Source organism: Orussus abietinus, unplaced genomic scaffold (genome assembly GCF_000612105.2).
Source record: "Orussus abietinus isolate OABI.00-Male unplaced genomic scaffold, Oabi_2.0 scaffold5, whole genome shotgun sequence".
NCBI classification, from domain to species: domain Eukaryota; kingdom Metazoa; phylum Arthropoda; class Insecta; order Hymenoptera; family Orussidae; genus Orussus; species Orussus abietinus.
The window spans coordinates 1145526-1167226 of record NW_019394929.1 but is presented as its reverse complement, the minus strand read 5'-3'; the positions used below and the strand labels follow the sequence as shown (position 1 = coordinate 1167226).

Genomic DNA, 21701 nt, shown 5'->3' with positions numbered 1-21701 from the left:
GAGCACTATCGGCCCGGCGTCTCCGGGCTAATGTATCGGCCAATTACCATCGAGTTACATTACGTTTACCCCGACGTGCAACTAAGTTAGTGGAGCAGTCCACGGAAATTTGGGGTTCCACGGGAGAGCAGGGCCTCCAGTCGAGAGAGGGTGGCGGCGCCGAGAGACGTGCGCGCGTTACGGGGAACGTGCGTAAAGAAGAGCGACGGAAACGAGGCCCCCGGGGGGGGGAGGGAAGGGGAGACAATTCCGAAAATCAAACAGTGCCGCCCGACTCCATTATTTTCCGAGGAGGGAGTTCGCAGGACCCGGTCGTCACGTACTCCCGCAGGACTTCGGAATTACGTAATCCCGGCGTCGCCGATCGACGGGGCTCGCGCCTTAATATTCCGCCGCCGGGAGAGATCCGGCATGGGGGGGGGACCCCCCGCGAATCGCCGCGCCGCCCTCCCCACGTGCAAGTCACGTAAAACGCGCGAGTTACATACAATTCGCGATAACAAACCCGGGGATTTAAAATTCCTCGGACGTACGCGGCCGCCATGAGACTCCGCGGCCCCGGGGGGTGGAAAAATCGGGGGAGAGGGGGGCGAAGGCGCCGGAAAGAGGGAGCGGGCCAGGGGTGAACGGGGGAGAGACGATTTTCACGTTTCCAGCGCCGCGACGCCGGACAGACCGGCCAGAGAGGCTGGGGGTGCGGATCCGCGACCCCCAAACTTTTCCGAGCGATCCCGATCTGGGTCGACCTTAACCCCCACCCCACCCCGATAATGAAATGAGTTACGTCGCCGGTTGAGAGGCGACCCCGAAAATCGATACCCCCTGGTGGAATCTGGGTCGGGATTGGAACCGCTTTCGGTCGCGAGATCCGCGCACACCGGGACTGGCATTTAGGGGTTGCGAGTCTCGAAGGAAGCGGTCGCGGTTTCCTAATCGGAATCGACCGCGGTCAGGTGCGACCCCGCGAGGCCGAGACCGTGATAAGAGGTTCGGGGTGCACCGTCGATCGAACCTAATGGGCACGAGGGCCGGAAGTCGGACGAAACACTGGCGGTCACGTTTCCGTTGGCCCCGTACGAGCTGAATTTCTCTAGTCCCCCTTGGGGGTCGATAAAGAGAGACGTCGAAAAATCCCGAGGAATTCCGCAGGAGTCCGGACATCGGCGCGAGGGTCGAGGCGATACGCGGAAAACTCGGCGGAATTGAATCCGCACGGATCGCTTAGAAATGAGAAATGGGAAATAATTAGGAAGGCGAGGGAGGGCCCTCGAAAATCGGGGCCAAGCCGGGGGACGCCCTTCGAGCTCGTCCCAATTCCGGGGTTCTGGCCGGGGATTTCTTTCCGAGTCGTAAATATCCGAGTAATTACACGTGCTAATTGCCGCTTTGCACGGCGAGAGTTCAGGGACGCGTACACACGGCCGTTCCCCGCCGTCCGTGTAATTAGACGCGTGGCCCGGCCGGTCGTGCGGTCGGCTGATGTTTGCGGAGACCAGGAAAGCGATCCTCGCGGCTTGGAGCTTTTAATCGCATAATTACGATCCACTTCCGGCGACGGGGCGATACGGCCCGTACAGAAGAATCCAATTAGCCGGCTGCGGGACGACCTTGCCGTCGTCGGCCGGAAGTCCCGTTCAAGTTCTCGAACGGAGGATCGATCGGCCATCGGGAAGCGTCAGGTACCCATCGGGTACTATCAGGTCCCGCGGAATATTATCAGGTATCGGCGCGTACCGTGAAGTATATTATCGGATATTATCAGGCATCCGTCGCGTGCTATCCGGGTATATCGTCGGATATTATCAAGGATCACAGAGTACCAAAGATCACCGAGGACCATCCGGTACCGCGGCTGTGGGAAGCTGGACCCTGGCACCCGAAAACCCCCTCTGACCACCCCCATCAAAACCCCAAACAACCCCATTGTCAGGCCCAGGAGACCCCTTCTCTTCGACACGGGGCGCAAAACTCGGAGACAGTAGAAACGCATCGATCCACGAAGCTGGGCTCTCTCGGTACTCCCGGAAACTCGGCATAACGCGCTGACGATAGAGAGAGGATTTACCCGGTGCCATCGGTGCAACCCAGACCGTGCTAAATAAACCCCTTGCATTTACCCCCTTGGCGTGCACTGAACAGGGACCGGAGAACTGCGGAAATTTTGGGATAACTTTTTCCTACGCGTTCAAAATCCACGGATGCACGCGCTAGACTTCAAGGGACTTCTCGAAGAGCGGGTCCTCGGTAAGCGCAATCAGCTGTCTTCAAAGTCGAGATTCGGGGAGACAAAGGGGAACTTCGCCCCGTGAATATCAGTGAAAAACGAAGTTCGCGGGGACGCGTCGAGCATCGAGAGAAGCGGAACAGAGAGGCGAAATAGTGTCTCCGGTATGTTCGATAAAAAGTATCCACGAAATATTCTATAAATATTTCCTACTAAATTTCGTAAATACTCCCTGGAGGTGGCACCGCGTAAACGCGGCGCCGTCGAACCGTAGGAAAATGCGGCGTTTATTAAGGGGAGCAAACCCTTTAGCCCGAAAATTAGTCATTTTTTAGGAATTTTTTTGATAGTGACAATATAATCCCATCATTTTAAGATTTCGACATATATTTTATTACAACTTTTAAGCGTTTAGAGACATTGCTGTTTTCTTTTTACACAAACAAAATGGCGGCGTCGGTCCTTTTGGATTTTTGTTTAAAGCAATAGCTTTCAGCCACTTGCACCAGCTATCACGCTAGTTCACGGTATGTGGTCCCGGCGCTCTCGACAATATGCAATAACTTCGTAAATATTTAATTTTTCCCTTTTCCCGTACATCCTCAATATATTACACTTTCGAAATATGTAACAAACAAAGAAATCGATTTTTTGAAAATTCGAAAGGGTTTGCTCCCCTTAATCCCGCAGCGAATGGAACGGCGCGGTTACTCCAGTGCGTACAAGGCAAAGAGCCGCAGCCATCGCGATGGACGGGGGATTAAAAAAATTCCGTCAACGTCGAACAGCGAAACGTCACCGGGGAAAAAGCTTCCCCTCGCACCCCTGCATTCACCCTAACGCGAATTCCGGACGGACACAAGCCCCATGTGCGAAGCGTTACTTCCCCCACCGTTTCAAATTTCCCGGGGGGAGAAAAATTGAAACATATCGGCGCTTAACGCGAGGTCCTTCGTCGCGATGCAACGAGGTGTCCGTACCTGCGGGAACCTTAAATCGGAAAAACCGATTCGTCCCAAATGACGAGTCGCAGGTGGAAATTTAACCCGACGAGTGGTTTTCATTGTGCGGCCCATAAAGCGTTATACTTCGAATAGGTCAATATGCGCCGTTGGTCGTTCCTGTCGACGCGGCGCTTTCCCTCGGGAAAATAATTAACGCACATCGATCCACTTAACGCGAGATGGGATAGGCCGAGAATCAGGTGTAACGCGTTTACACCGTTGGGTCTCCACAATCCCGGTGGCCTGGGGTAGGCTTTTACATCCACCGTAAACATCACGTGAAAAACCCCTTACAGACACCTCGCGTTACAGCATAATTAACCCTAGGCACACTAAGAACTGGCCAAACAAATCGTCGAAAACATGACGTCCATGTCCGGCGACGTAGGGTACATCTCGCTATTACGCCCACAGTAACTATTAAGTACACGTGCAAGTTTTCAGGTGACATCAAAGTGGAATAAAGCTATCCCCCGAACTGATTGCGCCGCACCACTTGACATTTTACCACCTAAATATGGAACCCCTGAGGTTCTTCTTGCCCGTGACATTTTTCTTTTTAACTCGTTTATAAACAATGGAATGTTTTTTCATCAAGATGGAATGTCACGAATGTAAGGATCCTTTCTTAGGGTCGCCAAATTCCCGGGGTGAAATGTCGAACAATTCGGTACGTGCTCTCAGGTCGGAGAAAAGTCTGGTAAACGATATCGTTATTTTTGCGTACGATTGCGATAATTGCCCGCTCTTGTCCTTTTCCTGATATGGGCGATCTCGTAATCGGGCCATCGCGTTCTGCCCGATATCTGAATTTCACGAGGCTAACAACGTCCCCCGTGTAACCGCGCTTTCGCGCCATTATGCCGTGTCTTCCCGGGCCGCGCGAAAAAAAAAGAAAGAAAAAAAAAAAAACGCGGCCGGTCTTTCGGCCCGTCGTTCCGCAGAAAGTTCCGGTTATTGCAATTAACATCCCGCCGAGAACGCGCCGTGCCTATTTGCTTTGGCGCGAACGCTCGACGAGCATTGTGCGGCCGTAACGCGGCGTACTTCGAAACGCTCATACAGGCCATTCACATTGTCCGACGCCGTGGTGCTTTCTCCCGTGAAAACAATTAAAACGAATCGATCCACTTAACGCACGAGATGCGATACGACGAATGCCAGCCGCGTAACGCATTTACGCCGCGAGATTTGCCCCGGCACTTTGGCCGTAATGCGCCCCTTCCGCCGTGGCGGCCCGCGTGCGATTTCCGCGCGATCGACACCCCAGGGTCTCTCTCAAAATTTACGGCCGCGTCGAGTCGCAAAACGCCAACCGCGCCTCGTAATTCTTGCGATCTCCCCGCCGAAAACGCCCGTTTCGAGCGACCAAATTCGGCGAATCGCAACGCCTCCCTATCTTTCTCTTTTTTTTTTTTTTTTTTTCTATGACTTAAGCTCCAGGCAGTAGGTTGGATTAACTTGTGCAAGTACTCCGCGGGTCGTACTCACGTACAGGATTTTTTGGAACGGACAGGTCCTTGACAGTAAAAAAAAAAAAAACAAAACAAAATGCAAGACCTCCCGCAACCTCGAAAACGTTAAGATCAGCCGATTTTCAAGATTTTCGGGATCGCAAGAAAAACCGCGGAATAAAGAAGAATCATGCAAGAAGGAAAAAAAAAAAATAAGACAATGCATCGAGGCTTGGTCCTTCGTCCCGACGAGCAGGGCACCCGGGATGGGTCCGAGTTGCATGTCCGGCGCGACAGAGCCCGAAAGGCGCGGAATTTATGTCAACGCGTGGACGCGCGAAACGTCCGGCGCACGTCTCGAGTGAAATTTCCCAATCAAGCCGGGCAGAAATTACCGGCGAGCGGTTAATTTATAGCCGATGGTGTATCGGACCGAAGGGCCGTCCGCGCGGATGAAACGTTAATAGCTCCGGCCGGTGTTATAGGTCGGGTCCTGAGGTCGGAGGCCGGACCGCCCGGCGGACGTATAGACAGGAGGACAATCGAGAGATTCGATTTCCGACCGGTCGAAACCGACCGGGGGATCTCGTTTCGCACGGCGGCGAGTAAAGTAACAAAGCACTTTATCCACGTCACGTGGCGCAAACCGGACGATCGCGGATGCGGAGGAAAAGAACAGCTCGCAAGTCCCGGAATAGAAATGTCGAGCCAGAACCGAAGGCATTTGCATACGCCAGATATATTTAACGCACACGGGCAAGATATAATGGCGGCGCAATAAATCCCCAAACCCACCGACGTATGGATAATCGGTGGAACTTCCACGTCGATAAAAAGAAAGAAAAAAAAAAAGAGATCGATAAAGGTGGGACAAGAGAGGTGGAATTTGTCATTTCAGGGGATCGCAAACCGCGGATTTCCGGATCAACGGGGGAACGGTCAATAGACAAATTGTTTCCAGCGGGTCGTTCTCGCACTCGGCGGGGGTATTATCATAAGGGATTGGGTTCGAAGCTAACACCGCCCGGGCGGACCCGAATCGCACCCGGGTGGCCGACATATCCGTCGAGGTCCCTGCCATTGGAGGGAGAGAGACGCCGCGACGGCCGACCGACGAGTGCGAGAGAGAGGATAGGAGCGACCGCGCGAGAGAGGCGCGACAAGACCGGGGGCAAGGGAGAGAATTCCCTGACTAACTACCCGCCCCCCCACCTATATAGCTCAAGAGTGCCTGCTTAATGGATTCAATTAAAAATTAATTCGATTCGAGTTTCCCTTCGATCTCACTCTCTCGGGGGCGAGAGGACAAGGTCTCGCCGGGAATAAAGAAGATTCCGGGCGAGCCGGGATGGAAAGCACGGTTACCTGTGCAGAAAAGACGGACCCGGGGAGCGTTCGTAAAGTGGAAAGAATATTATAATAATGTCCTAATGAGGATGGGACGCGGAAAATGCCGCGAGGACTCGGCCGGGTAATATCGTAAGCCCGCGGGAACGTAGGGAGGGAGGATCGACGCCGGAATTTCCTCTCTTCCGGAATAGGGTTGAACCTGCCGGAACCTAGGGAGGGCCGATCGAATTAAACGTCGCGAGAAAATCCGGAATACCGAAGAACCCCTACCGGTCCTCATCCCTCCTAGAGACTTCCCCAGAAATCCCCTAGACGAGGGAGACCGCGCCTCCACCGAGTGATTTTTCCCTCGCAACGGGGCCCCGACTCGGGCCGATTAAGCCGAGGCAAACGCGTTCCTCTTCGCACTTGTCAAAACGAGCGCTTCATTTCCCGGGCACTTTTCCGAGGCGCTCGAGGCCGCGGATAAGTGTGCATCGGCCTTAATATTCCCCGGAGATTCTCCGCGGGAGATACTCCGGGTCCAGGGGCGGGCGGGAGGGGACAGAGCGGCGGACGCTCCGGGTTCGGATTTTTCAATCACGTTCCGGACTGACAGGATTAATAAAGCGGAGCGCCGCGTAGTTTCTAGACTCATTTCATGCAGAATCGAATTGGATTTCCCGGGGCTGAGTATATGTAACCGGCATCCCTTTGATGTGCCGGCCGGGGCGCTGGCGCGCGGGCGAGAGCGCGAGCGCGAAGAGGCGGTCGCGGGCACACGGGCCCGCGCACACTTTGTTACAACGCGCTAAATAATCGGTTTATAAAAATTCATAGCGAGTGCAGCGAGGCGGCCGGCTTCATCCCGGGTCCGGGCACACGTTTGCGGTGACGATGTGACGAGCCGACGGACAGATGGGGCGCGGACGGAAAGGGGGTGGCCCGGGGTGGGAGCGAAAGAGGTACCGGGGAAAAGTGGAAAATGGAGGCGCGGGAGGGTGGGGCGTTTTTAGTGGTCGCACCACTCGAACATGCCAGCGCGAATATCCTGCGAGCGCACTCACACCCTCGTCCGGGCCGTCGTCGTCGCAAAGGGTGGACGACTCCCGAATATTTTCCTTTAATTTAATTTTCTCTTGGAAAAGTGCGCATCGCGCGGGGGCCCCGCGAGGCCGGCGAGCGGAAGCGGGTGCGGCCGAGCGAGCGCGGACGCGTCACCGTAAAACTGTGACGGTGTCCGGTGGCTTTTTGAGAGGGTTATTACGGAAATATTTCATTAGTGGCGCGGCGGGGGCATTTTTTTTCTTTTTTTTTCTACTCTTCTTTACTCCCCTTTTAATTCAAAAGCGCCGAGAGATCGCTCGCGATTCCAACATAGGGGGGCGCGAGAGAATCCATCGGGGAGGGTGGAGGGGTTAATCGGAGTTGTATTTGAGAACCGGCCATAACGCAGCCGGAATTCGAGGTGGGCCGCGTAAAAACGACAGGTGGCGGAAAAGGGAACCCCTTGACACCTTCGGAAATGTCGCCCCCCTCGAGGAAGAAATTACCGCCGAGCGAGACGAGATTTTTCGAGGGTACATTTCGCGACCGCCGCTCGCGATCGTTATGATTTCCTTCGAGGTCGCTTGCTCGGAAAGTTTTCCACATCCACGAGCGTTCTTTCTGTCACACCTGGAAAACATAAAGGGGGCCTAGAGGGAAGAGAGAACGTGAAACTAATACCCGAAACGGGTGCTCACACCTTCCATCGCGTTTCCTTCTAATGAACCGATGAAGAATTAAACATTCCCCGGTGTACTGAAAAGTTCCGAGATCTGTTGAAAAATTTCCCAGCTCCTCTCGGCCGGGGGAAATTCCTCGACGTTTCCAGGTTTCCTGGGTTTCTTCTGCGCGGGGGGGGGGGGGGGGAAAGTTTAATGAACCGGCCGTCTCACATTAAACGATTCGCCCCCGAACGCTCGCATAAAACGTGCACCGGGCGGTAAAGCGCACCTTTCGCGTCCTCGTTCTTCCCGAAGAACGGAAATTAACATTAAGGGATTAAAACGGAATATTCTCACTCTCCACCCTGCGCTTAATTCCAAAAGTAACGATATTTAACACGCAGTCTAACGTTTCGTTGCGCCTCCGTTGCAGCCCTGACAACGCTATACGGATCGACGAGGGCCACAGGAAACACCACCCAAGCGGCGTCGGAGGATGAAAAGGAAGCCTCGTCCTTGGTCGGGATGGGCCTCGAGGATTTCAAGGAGAGATACAGAAGACTCATCCCATACATGACGTTCTACGTCGCCAACAACTACGTGAACGGTCAGTCGCCTCAAGGTTTCAGTCTGGTGGTACCCGGAGACGCGCCCTTGCGGAGGCCGCAATACGTCCTCTCGAGGCCCGTCGACTCCAAGAAGAGTCCAAACTACAGGACGGGTTCCCAAAGTCAGGAGGAGAAATTCATCCCCTCGCTGCAGTACAACCCGACGGACCTGGGTACGGACAACGAGTACTTCACGCCGCTCCAGTACGGGGCGAAGCACGGCTACGAAAGTCATCCGGCTCCCCCGTATCGGCCTTTCCATAGACAAAGACCAGTTTACGCCCAGGTGACGACTGCTGGCAGCGTCCCAGAAAGTCAATATTTCACGACGGCCAGACCCCCGAGGCCGTACAACGGCCCAGCCCAGCCAGGAAGGGAGTACTTGCCGCGGAAACAGCCGATTAAAACGGGCGTTAACTATCAGGACTACGCCTCGGAGTACGTGGTCAGGCCCAACGGGAAGCACGCGATAAGCGTGGGAGACTTTAACTATCCGATAGACGACTTCGAGTCTTTCAGGTTCGTGGAGCCCACCAGGGTGCCGCAGCCATTCCGGCGTCCGACACCAGCGAGGCCCCCCCACGTCCTGCCACCTAATCTCAACCACCGGCTAAGCCACATTACGAAAAGCTTCCAGCTGACCAACCAGTTGCCGGAAGTGCTCAGCAAAGATAACATAGACAGCAGCATCAGGACCCTAGTCGAGATCCTCGATATCCTGAACAGCGCCAAGAAGACCGAACTTCCCAGACTACCATCGGCGGCGACGCACCTAAGGGTTCCCCCAAAACCCCCAACTTATGATAACTCGAAGGTGAAGTACGTCACCAGGCCGAAAGTAATAACTGAGACGCGGTACCAAGCGACGCCCACCCCTATCCTGGAGCCCGTTAAACCGATACCGTATAAACCGGGAGATATTAATTTGAGCAATACCAAATTGAACATTCCCCCGCCCACCGACTACGGCTCGGGTGCCCCGAAGGACAACAACGTGCAGTACTACGTACCCCTGGTCCAGGACATCGACGAGGAGATATTCGAACCTGTCAGGAAGCCCGATAAGAACGAGGACCCGACCGAGCATACCTACGAAATCACGGAGGATTTCGCCGATGACATACGCGACGACGAGCGGTTTACTTCACCCCCGACTACGAAAATGCCGGCTCGCAATTACCCGAAGCCCGACGGGGTCACCTCTCACGTACAGAGGATACCGCCAACTTCGCTCAAGTACGGGGCCACGAGAGGGAAGCCACATGTCGATTATCCGGCATACGCCAAGATCCCGGAGACGAAATTCAGTTGCAAGGAACAGAGGTACAAGGGATTCTTCGGAGACACGGATACGAGATGTCAAGTAAGTCGTCCTCGAGAACGCGAGTACTCCCGGATCCAGTCGAGAGAAATCCTCCCACTTACCGCCCGACTTTCGACCCGCCTCAAAATATTATCCTGCTCTGAATTATTTTGCTTCGATATTAATTAGCGTTGTCAAAGTCAGCGAATAAAAAAAAAACAACAACAATTAATAATTACTTCTTTTTCAGGTGTGGCACTATTGCGATCTTAATGGAGGGAAGTCTTCCTTTTTGTGCCCCAACGGCACAATTTTCAATCAAGCTGCCCTGACGTGCGACTGGTGGTTCAACGTCAAGTGCGAATCGACCACCCAACTCTACGTGTTGAACGAGAGACTGTACAAATACATTCTTCCGATAATGCCCAAGTTCCCCGAGGATTTCACCGGACCGGAAGTAGACCGATATTTGGAATTCAAGTTCAAGGAAATGGAGGCGAAATTGAAAGAGAAAAATTTAAAGAAGCAGGAAGAAGAGAAAAGTAAAGAAGAGGAAAACACGTTAGAAAGTGTAAACGACACGGAATAATTTAGGGCAATGTTAGAATTTTTTTAGGGATATCCAATTTTTGGTAAGTCTCGTTGTCGTTACAAGCTGATGATAAGGATCTTTCCCTAACTTGCCTTCAAGACTATTTAATGAGTTAAAACAATTTATGTGCAATCAGAGGATTTGTTGACCGTTTGCATTTGTACAACTTGTGCGGGTATGAAACGGCTGATGATATTCATAAGTATTCTTCTCTCCCCTCTAGTCATATTTGTATTGAATAGATATTTATGTGAGACTGTTTCCAGCCTATCCACTTTGGCGCTATTCGGTACCTTGACAGTTTACTATGAAGCTGGATTAACGGTCAAATTCTCTTTCACAGATATAGTACTTATGGTGAAGGGTAATCGTAGACGATAATAATTGTTTGTATTGTTAACGCAGTGAACGATTCATAACATAACTGTCTTGATGGACATCAGTCCCTTCCGACTGTATTCTAAATATTAAATTATTCATGGTTCAGACACGAGAGTATTCCTGTATATTAACGATGATCTTTTCGATGTACCACGTTTTAGATTGTTATAAAATTGTTCAATAAAAATATTTATTCATTTTTGTACAAAAAAAGCTCTTACCCCCATTCTACTATTATTTAATACCCAGCTTCAATGTATCTATACATTTTATAATTAATAACGTTCCTTACCTTTTGGGTCTGATGAACTCGCTGCAGATTCTCGGCTACCCTGTCGTACACCATGAAGAACTCTGACAGCAATTCATCGTTCTAGAAAAAATAGAATGGAAATATTACATTAACAATAACTGATAATAACATATGACAATTCTGTTTTATAACGAACCAACCTTAACTTTCTGCTGAACCATTTTATGTCCCTGATGACTTTGCAACATACAATGAGAACAACCGGCAATGTCACATTCTTCACAAAGATATTCCAACGCTTCTTTGTTATGTGCAGCGCAATAGCTTATCAAAGTAGTCGACATACTATTTGCTACCTCTGATAAAAATATCTTTCGATGATTTTGTAATGCCCTGCCATGAATCTGCAATGCAAACAATTTGCTCCACAAAATATTGAAACTAATTTAAAACAGTAACGTCACTAAATTATGCTACATACCTTAGAATAACATGCGTTACAGAATAGTACATTGCACTGCTGACATCGCATGGTTGCGGCTATTCCACACTCGGAACAATATCCTTGAACGAAAAGCAATAATTACTATACGAATACATTTAATCAGATCACGACTGAATTAAAAATTGGTTTTACCTTGCTCATTGAACGGTCGAAGCTTAGAGCCACCAGGCAGACAGAATGCTATATCTGGATCGTCTGCATGTGCTGGCCGTGTTTGACTGACATTGATTAATCCAAGTAGGTATATGTTTACCGGTAATTTGATTTTTAGGTCAAAATCCGGTGTCAATTCAGTCTTACACAATGCACAGGATCTACCAGGATTTAACCGTGCACAGCCTTCGCACGCTGCATGTCCACAAGGTAGTAACAACGGCACTTGATTTCCACGCACATTAGTAATATCTATAACAAATAAATCATAGTAATGAAAATACCTTTTCTACAATTACATCCTTTCCTTACATCTATCATAGTTCTGCAATCACAATCGTATAAGTCTATCGGAATCAATAAAGAAAGAAGCATCGAGTGATTCTAACCTCTGTCTCAAATTTACAAGCGTATCTAATCCTTTGTGAAACAAGCCAAAGCTGACCGACGCATCTATTATGATTATCACCTTGAATGTTTTCATTCACCAAAAGAATACGTCCTAACCCTATTGGCATTATTCATAATTTTCCGTACTTCAATCGAGACCAGAGGAATCGTAACCTCTTCGCATGAAGAAAGAGAGTCTTGCAAAGCATTCTTAAACCGCGATTAAAACGTAAAATCCTAAAATCCAGTCGAACAAATATGCCGGCCAAAACGTGCATACACTCGAAACAATGGAATTACCTTTGAGAAAGAACTGACGTTTACAATGAACACAGGAGATGTTTTTCAGCTTCGTATTCGGGAAATAAAACGACGGTGGCCCTTGCCTCTCGAATCGTTGAACGGACATTTTTCCTCTTAATTTAACAACAACGAACTCTATAAAACTACTCGCAAAAATATCGAACAACGCGCTACAAACACGTTCCAGCGTGATCCGAGACGTCTCTGTGGCCGCAACGCCATCTGGACAAGCCGGTTCAAAAAACTAACGGCGACCGCTGATTGGTCGAGCGCCTAGAGGCGCGATTCTCTGCCGTTTGTTTCTCGTTCTCTCGGCATCTACACATACTACGCGCATCTTTTCATACTCGTACCACGAAGAAAATAATATCCCCCAATAAAAGATATCACCTTACCGCCAGAAAATCATGCGATATATTTTGACCATATCACACACAATATGCGACACGTTAAGCCGAAAATATTAATTATTGCCCCAACCTTGACCCATGTGGTACTTCTAAACACGAGTCTAAATAGGCCTCGCCTCGTCATAAATGCGTCTGAAAATACGATTAAATGCAATACAATTGAGTGCAGGCACGGCCGTTTCAAAATAGTAAATACGTAAATGAAATCGAAATTATTCCCACAAAATAAAACGAGCCGCGCTTCATGGACACGTGCTGTCTGCTGCTTTATTTTTCTTCGGCGCGACGACATATATATATAGGATATGAATACGACCATATACCAGGCATGTATACGCATTCGATACACCGGGCCATTGTTACAAAAGCACCGTACGCCATCGAGTATTTCGACTATTCGAAGAGTTATCGTTTCGATATTAATTCACAGCAGCCGACGCCGCTATCGAGGTGATATTCTGTAACGTTCATAATCGTTTATACGACCCCCTATCGATATTTACGGCCCTCCGCGACTTTTCGGTCGTTGTTTGGGAAACACTATGGAATATATTCCCCTGTCCGAGTATTCCTCCTAAACGGGCTACAAATGGCGGAACATTCGATTTACTAAACGAAGGAGGTTTACTTTCGCGCGAGGACGGCCGACCTCCGTAATAAAGGTTACGACGTCGCCCGAACTAGACGGGCGGGGCGACGCCGGGATGGGGGGGAAATTTATCAAAAATATTCCCGGGGAATATGTGCCCTCGTAAAAGCGCCGATTTGGACGTGCGCGTATTGCGCGGCGGACCGCGGAGAGGGTAAACGGCACTCTGATTTGAAAGCTGTCATTTCGTTCGGGAACGGTTATTACTCCATTCTAAGGAACCTTTCGCGAGTGCACCGTCCTCGGGTTCGGGTCTTACGAAAAACCGAGACCGGGGATTACTCTTGTTCGTGTTTCGCCATTTCCTCTCCGACGTCAATCCCAGCACCGAGCGGTATCTCGCCCTCGAGACCGAGGGCACTGCTCCTTTCGGCTCCCTAGGGAATCCTGGATGTTAAACATCCTAAGAAGTCGATCCCATTGCTTCGAACAAAGGAGGGAACTGACGGAAGATTCGGTTTTTCGACCATTACCCATCCCGCCCTTTGGGTGTACCTAATTAACCGTTAATTTACGCCCCTGCACATTATCTACTTCTACACTTCTTTGACCGTATTATCAATGTTAACGATGAATGTAGTCGTAAGTCGCCGTTTTCCAAATCTGAAATTTTAATTCCAGCTCGCGATTGGTTGGGGATAGAATTATCATTTTACTGCCGAAGAATATGACTGATCCCTGCGGTCGGTGAGTCCCATTAAAGCAGTCCCATTTCCATTCACCTGGACGTGGGCAAAATAGTTTCCCATCTAGATGTTTCAATCTGCGGTTTAGCTGAAACTGGTACGGACCAACAATGTGCCAACATTGTGAAATTCAAGTGAACGGACATAACCGTGCTTTAATTCTGAATCTGTATATATATTTCCTGACGATTGCTGTCCGCTTAATCTGGAATACATAAGTCCGCGAGGGTAATTATTTCCTTCTGTTATCGAAATAAGGAATATTCAACCTCATTGGAAAACCTGTTCAATGGGAACGTTAACAAGATTAATAAATAATTTGGAGGATCGAGGGCATCCGTATTATTCGTCGAGCGACTCTTCTTCTTTCCAGGAGGAAATATGAAAATGAAAATTCACACGACCAAGCCTCGACGAAATTTACGTCACATGGAGCTTTACAAGCAACGGAATAAGATAACAAAATCCACGTGTCGTAATTGAACATTCCTTTAAATAGTCTCGTATTATCCAGAGTACGTTCTCCGTTACCTTGACCTTGCGTTATCTGCAGAGGTCCGATCTAACGGAATCACGGTTACATAATTATGACAGTCTGAATTACGATGCAGTTAGTCCCGTTTCATGATTCCTTTCCATGTAAACAAAAAAAAAGAGTTGTGCATAATCATCGCTCTTAATGCAAACACCACTTGCTGACTCTTCGCTTTTTGTATTTAATTTCCTTCGTCCAACAGCGAGTATTAAATTCTCCTGCTTAAAGCACTCCACTGGGCGAAACGTAAACTCGCTGGATTGGTTATTAAATAAAAAAAGATTCTATAATAAGAGGTCCTTCGTTCTCTGGTTATTTATGCTAGAACAAAATGAGCGATGACAACCTGTTCGTGAAATCCTCCCTCTTCGTCTCTCTATAAATCTCCATATCATACGTTTCTCGGCCACCGTTTTATCCTATTTTTTCTGCTTCTCTCTCCCTTTTTACAGATACGTAAAATCGTGCTCTTCGAAGTCTTAGGCCGGCTGCAATTTGCCAGACAAAAAGAGCAAGAAGAAAGGCCACCGGTAGCACCGGTCCTAATCAGTGGCTCCTCGGAAGATGCCTTCGGTATTCAGGCATCTCGCACCAACGTCGCCCGAGGTTATAGCATTATCGATTCTGGAGAAATCCTTCGCAACATCGACGTCCCATCCACGATGTTGGTTAGACCGAACCCTTTGCACCACTTTGTTTCCCGAAGCTCAAGAGAAAGAGTGGCTGGCTACAACGGAAAGCTCCTTTGAGCTAATTATGTGCCGTGGGAGAGCACTGGACCTCTCTAAGGGTCCAAGATAATAGATGTCTCGAAGGGAGCTATTTTGGACCACTTTGGAATTATCTTTTAACAACACAATCTTATCACGTTGCAGGAGATCGGCAAAAACTGAGCAGACACCAGGACCGTATTATCATAGGAAGTTGAATTACAGATCAAAGGATTTTAATCTCCACCATGCCCTGAATGTATATTAACAAACTCCCAAGAAAAATAACATAGTCCCAGGACGCCTTCCGTTCGGCTCTAGACTATGTGGCCAAAGACGTATTTCGGTGACTGGAATTACGTTTTTGCACCCTTCCTAATGGTATGAGACTATTATCTAATTAATGAAACCCATGGAATAAAATAAGGAACTCCAATTTAATGAACGGTATCAGCAATCGCGATGGCTTTTCCTAAGAATCCGTATCCAGGAAGCACCGAGACATTCACTTATCCGATCCAAAGTGTCCTTAGAGACAGCCTCGTGCAGGTTGTCTCGTTTAAATCGACACATAGCGCCTGTCCTAAGTAATATTCTAGATCCGGAAGAAGCATAAAAGAGCGTACTCAAGCATGAAGCTGCACGACGAGGTACTGGCTGTGCAAGGTAGGTGTGGCTGCCGGCACAAGAGTTCCCGAAGAAACGGGAACGTTCTAAAACTTCCAAAATTGCGTTTACTGTAACAGGACTCATTCCCAGGAAGACGGGCGAAGGAACGAGTTAACCTGCCGAAAAGACCCGCCGTCAAGGCAAGGATCTCTTCCAAGACGTCCATACCCGGAAAGCAACCTCCAGGATTAAATATTTCCAACCACATCACCACCTCGAGCCCGGTAACATTTCGCTCCCCTAACAACCTACATGCACCCTGAATATTATAAATCATCGATCGATCAGGTACTCGGGCGATCTCGAAGGACCCGTTCCCAGCGCTGTCCAGGAGTTAACCCGTCCTTGCAGGAGGCGCTGGCAGGCCGTTTCGCCTCGGTATGTAGGATGCGACTTGGGCAAGATTCCGCCTGCGGAAGTGGCGTAAAAGAATGCGCGAAGCGGCTCCGCTCCGCGAGGTAGGCGCGGCCGAGCCCGTTAGGACGCCGGCCGAGCGGACCGGTACCAGTTTCCTCTATCTCTAGTCTCCAGTAGAGACGCTCAGGACGGACCAGACCGTGGCTCGGTCGGTGAGCGGGGCGGGGGCGGCCTCTGGGAGAAGCGAGAGGCAAGGTCTAGGCTCGCCTCCTGTTCAAGGTCGCGAATCCCGGCTCCATCCCCACCTCGATTTCTCTAGCGCCCTTTGCGTCCCCTCGGCCTCTAGCTTCTCCCCGACGTCTCTCTCGGGCGGTGTGCAACATCGATTTACCCATAAAAATGCCCCGCTCTCTCTTTCTCGACTCCATCACTCCTCTATTACTTCCTTGCCCGGGCTCGCGGCGCACCTGCATTCGGAGGTCGGCTCGGCGTCGGAGGCGACGCGGCGCGTCGGCCCGACGATAGTGACAAATCTGGGGATAAGCGCCGCCACTTATATTCGCACTCCCGAGGCGATATCCCGCCTGTTTACACCGGGGCCAAGCGTCGCGTGCCCGCGTTCGAGAGCCCCGGAGCACCGGGCAAGAGCGAGGAAGAGAGAGAGACCGATACGGCCGCCCGGGTGGGAGACGGAGAGCGCCTGCGTCTGACGAGTGGAGGATCGAGAGGGAGCGAGCCGGCGCGAGCCCCGCACCGTCGGAGGGAGAGAGACGGATACAGGGAAGCGCCTGGCCGCGGGTTAAAGGAAAAAAGACGAGACAACCCTCGAGTACGTTTAGCGCGCGAGCTGCGAGGGAGAGGACTGCCGAGGAGCCGGTCGTTTAGCTCGCCCGACGTAAACGCTAAATCCACGCCGCTCCGCCCGGGCGGGCCCGGACTCTCTGCCCACTGCGATACATCGCCCCGCTTTCACCGGTCTATTTGTTCCTTATTCTCGGCGACAGCTTCCCTTTCCCGTTAGTGGACCGTGATTTCGTCTCTAACGGAGCCCCTCGGAGGGGATCTAAGGGATCAGGGACGCTGAACTATGAAACTACTTTTATTTTCCTTCGCTATTTGTATGTACCATTAAACTCGGGGATGATGTCCAGCCACTGAGTATTACATTGGTTTCAGGAGGGATCTCTGAGCGGCGCTAATTAGCCTTCGTGGGATATAGAAGGTCGTTTAATTGACCATCCGTATCCTGATCGCATGGCTGCAGGAGATGGAGGAGGCAAAAGAGAGAAGAGGATAATGAAATAACGACCGCGGTTCCGGAGCTGGGGCAAAAAGCTCGAGGAGAAACAATCGCGGAACTCGCGATGTAAAAATAGCGGATTTCGCGAAAGTAAAAGGTTAGCCGAGGGGAAGGAAGGGAGATCGAGGCAGGCTCGCTCGAAGACTGGGCACCGCGTTATAATCTGAACTGCTGCCGAGAGTCTCCCTGTAATCGCACATAGGCGTATGTACGCGTAGGTATACATACACCTATGTACCATCCTGGCTCGGTTCTAAATTCAATTCCGGTGACCTACATTAGGGGCTACGTGACAGGGTGGAAACTGCCGGGAAATTTCAGACGTGGGTAGTTCGATCGGAAAAGGGACGGGTAAACGCTGGTTTTCCGGCGGGGTTAAGATTGCGGGCTGGTCACTTCGACGTTAAGTAGGACTCGTGAATAATTCCCACCCGACCACGGCCATGGTCGTCCACCCGCCTGCCCGCCACCCCGCCAGAGAAAACTCGGCCTTTTCGGCTTTCACTGGCTCTCGTGAACTATCTCACGTGTTTATTTACGAGTCAAGTTGCTCCTCGGAGTGACGGAAAAACGTTCTTTAATAAAGACCCAGACGATGATACATAAGAAAAATGGCGAAGAAAATCTATCAGACGTAGGGATAGGACCCTTCATCTCGGCCAGGCTGTTTTTAATTCCTAATTAAGATATGTGTCGTAACTGTAGTTACTGAAAGATTTGAAACCTTAGCGGGAAAAATGTCAGATATGTTTATTAGAGGCGATGGAATTACAGGGATTACTAAAAAGGTGGACAGAATAATATCCGACGTAGATCATCCCTGCTTCTTGTCAAGGGGATGCTTGTTTTCTCATCCCGGGGACAACGATTTCATAATCAAGTAGAGGACTATGGTAATGCACGCTGTAATCGATACTATATGCGGCAGCTAATCGTCTGGCAAAACATGATAGTGGAGTCCGAGATTATTGATTTCGGGATTCCGTACCTCTGTGGTATCGGGGGTTATCGCCTGCCCCTTTGATAAAGGTGCGCGTAAATCCTCGTAATTGTCTCTCTTTCATATCGTTATGTATAAACATGTCCAGCACATTTTCCGTCATCTTGCCTCCAGGAAAACTCGACATTCGTCGAAGTCCCCTCGATCCCGACTTGCCTACTTCAAAGGCGAGGAGGAAAGCGAACCGTGCGTAAGAGAGGGACGACTGGTGACGAGAAAACTCGGACACGTTTGCGATCGGCGATCGAGCCACCTAGGCGTCACGGAGGGTGGCGAAGGGGAGGACGAACGGGATTGGGAGAACGCATCTTCCAAAATTGAGCGGGGGCACTCCGCCCCACCCTGGGGTCGGTACTTTGCTGAGCAAGAGCTTTGGAGAGGCGCCAGCCAAGCGGTCGAGCCGAAACCTGTAAGCTTGTTTTCACGATTCTCGCCCTCCTTTCTTCCGGTCGGTACAGCGTTATTCTATACAAGCAGCGGTGGCCACTTCCTTGGAAGTAAAGTGGTCAGTCGGAGCCAGGGCCCCCGCCACCCCCTCGCTGACCTGTCTTCGTCAAAGACCCGTTCTTACAGGGGCGGGAAGAAATCAGGAGCTTTCGCGCCGGAAGAAAAGGCGCCCCGTCGCGACGCTCTCTTCCGCCCCCCTTTTTTTACACGACGGCGGCCAAATTTCCCAACCTTTTTCCCGCCCACCGGGCGGTGCGATGCTCCTAACAAAACGGAAAATCGAATCCGACGCACTCGCGCCCTGTTCGCGTGCTCAAGTTAGGTGCGAAAATCGGTTAACCCTTTTCTTCTACTTCCAGCTTGAGATTGGATCGGTGAACGAGAAGGGCTCAATGGCTACATTGTCTCACGTTACCACGTGTCGAGTAAAGAGATTTAAGGTCCAGAGGATCTAAAAGACGAAAGGAAGTTATACATGTAATGGGAACTAAAAGGTACGTAGACCCTGGATTTTTTATTTCGGCCTCGTTAGAGTTGTAATTAAAAAATAGATTTACACGTTTTAGTCAGGGAACGGGGGTGCAGACCATTAGTAAGTTCTTACGTAAATTCTGCGGTTGAATCGCTGGATGTTCATGTATGCCTAGGTACGTGTCACGTATGCGATTCACATGTTAATGAGGATGGAAAAGGGAATTACAGAACAAGGGCGGTCATTGAAAGAGCTTCTCCAGGTACATCCCCTAAAGAGACTGGGTAATTACTATTCTGTATACCTCTACCAATGATCCATATCGAAAATGATAAAAAAACATTTGATTAACGTAAACCCCGTAACACTCATTCTAGACGCTGTTTCGAGGAAGCAGTCGCGAGTAAATTCTATATCTCTAACTCCTGGGCACAAAAACTCAATTACCAATTGCTTACCCGAAGCGGTCGGACCGACGTCCAGGAGCGTAGCTAACGCAATAACCTCAGGAATACAATCCAGGAGCCCTGACCAGCGCAAGGAAAAAGTTCGGAGAAGTCGGGGTCCGAAGAAACGGTTGCCGTCACGTTTCCGGCATCCGACCGTGCCCCTTCATCCCTCGTGGCACGGCGCCGAGTTCTCGGGCATCTTTTCACAAGCCGGACACCGTTGGAATCTTCGGATGGGAATTCAGTGGGCCCGGAGAATCGGAGCGATATATCGCGGCCGGGTGGGCGCCCCAGCGTGCAGCCCGTGGTGCGGCTAATATCGACAATTCGGCCTCGTTTATCACCACTTGTAGCTCCACCCGTGACCGGCCTCGGCATCCGCCCGGGCGGGCGGGCGGGCGCTCCACGTGGCGGTGCCGTCTCGCCCGCGCCCGACACGTGTGCGCCACCCCTTCGACCCCTTATTTTCAGTCCGCTTGCGCTGCCTCCTCGGAGGTATTCTCGCTCGGTTTGAGCCGGCCCGTAAGGTGGCAGGGTCGTTGGGACGGCGGGTAAGGTATAAGGTAGGCGCGAGTATGGCCACGTAGGTGTAAACCCAAGAATACCGCCCATGTAATCGTGCCCACTTGTTCAAAGATCTGGGTGCGCGGCCATGCGACTGCGCGCGTTTTCTTTGCCCGCGATCCCGACATCCGCCACCCTTTCGACTCGAGATTTTCGCCCGCCGCCCATCGACCCCGTCGGAAAAAACAATCCTCGAAAACGCAACCGAGCTTTAAGCTCGAGCCTCCAATTCGCCGGCACGTGTATACCTTTATGAGGGGCGACGATTCCAAAGGCGCGGGGCGGTAGAGGAAACGTAATCAATTCGACGTCGATATTTTATTCGATTTAGAAACGCGCGGCCCTTTTCATCGACTACCCGGGCCGTAAAAGAACCACCGGGGACATTAAACTCTGAAAAACTCGGGTGCCCGGCGCAGGTACGACTCGGACTTTGAGAGCTACTACGTAAAGGGCTAAGTTAGTTCTTCCCCGCTTCCGCGTCTTGAATTAAGCACCCGACGGCGCGGATTCGCGGAGCTTTTACCCGCACAGCCGGCGGGGGTGGAACCGACACGGCGTCGGTGCGCCGGCGACGGTGGTGTAAGTAATCGAGAGGGATCGAAGGGGAACCGGGAGGAGATAGAGAGGAAATTAACAACTCTGTTCCTTCTTTTTCACGTCAATTTTATTCCAGCCACCCCCGCCGTCACCCGGGCGGATCTCCCGTCGATTTTTGCCTCCCTTGAACCCCGGGTGGACCTTTGGCAAGGTGCACCCACCCAGGAGACGTGGTCGATAGCTTTCTCGCGTTTCCATGCGAACTGCCAGTCCATTTTCTTCGATTTCCCACTTTATCCGCACAAACGCCACCACGCGTACGCGACCGACGCGTGGCGTCTTGCCCGCCGGGGGCGAAAGACCCCGACCCACCACCCCCGATTTCCTTCCACGCCCTTTCACGGGCCGACGACGTCACGCGAATGACCCACTTCCGGCTTTGCTTAGTACTTGCCAAGCAACCGTTCATCCCTTGAGGGAGAAATAGTTTAGGTTTGCAGGGAAGCCTCCTGGGCAGATACCCAGAAATTTCACTCGAAATTTTTACCCCATAGTTTAGGGTTGCCGCTAACCGCGACTCGTCGGCCATTTTGAAGTGACGCCAAATACCTGGAACATAGCGCCCCTTATGAATTTATTGCTAAAGATACTTTTTAGACGAGTAACGTGCTACGCGATTATATATAACCGAGGCATCTTTGCTCT

At 50.8% G+C, this 21701-nt stretch overlaps 1 protein-coding gene and 2 long non-coding RNA genes across 11 annotated transcripts in view; 2 read left to right on the top strand and 1 right to left on the bottom strand.

The window, feature by feature from the left end:
• Positions 1-12527, bottom strand: part of LOC105701213 (RING finger protein 17) — a 142873-nt gene extending 130346 nt beyond the window's left edge. For 2 of the 3 annotated variants that reach the window (XM_012427763.2, XM_012427764.2), the window contains exons 1-5: positions 12206-12527; positions 11495-11767; positions 11339-11421; positions 11058-11261; positions 10897-10977 (exon numbers count right to left, since the gene is read on the bottom strand). In XM_012427763.2, the coding sequence (XP_012283186.1) occupies positions 10897-10977; positions 11058-11261; positions 11339-11421; positions 11495-11767; positions 12206-12314 (750 nt within the window). In that variant the 5' untranslated portion in view covers positions 12315-12527. The other variant, XM_012427765.2, reaches the window with a different exon arrangement.
• A 425-nt stretch (positions 12528-12952) lies between these two features.
• On the top strand, positions 12953-18294 carry LOC105701399. 6 transcript variants are annotated; one of them, XR_002762298.1, is made up of 4 exons: positions 12953-13068; positions 13889-15864; positions 15958-16091; positions 17401-18294. It is a non-coding gene; the product is annotated as an uncharacterized LOC105701399 (long non-coding RNA). The 6 variants fall into 6 exon arrangements; XR_001104217.2 differs by lacking the exon at positions 12953-13068 and adding an exon at positions 13498-13819; XR_001104218.2 differs by lacking the exon at positions 12953-13068 and having other exon boundaries at positions 13498-14050; positions 14212-15864.
• A 10-nt stretch (positions 18295-18304) lies between these two features.
• Positions 18305-20048, top strand: LOC105701400. 2 transcript variants are annotated; one of them, XR_001104221.1, is made up of 5 exons: positions 18305-18553; positions 18639-18933; positions 19331-19465; positions 19619-19727; positions 19821-20048. It is a non-coding gene; the product is annotated as an uncharacterized LOC105701400 (long non-coding RNA). The 2 variants fall into 2 exon arrangements; XR_001104220.1 differs by having other exon boundaries at positions 19538-19727.
• The last annotated feature ends 1653 nt before the right edge of the window (positions 20049-21701 follow it).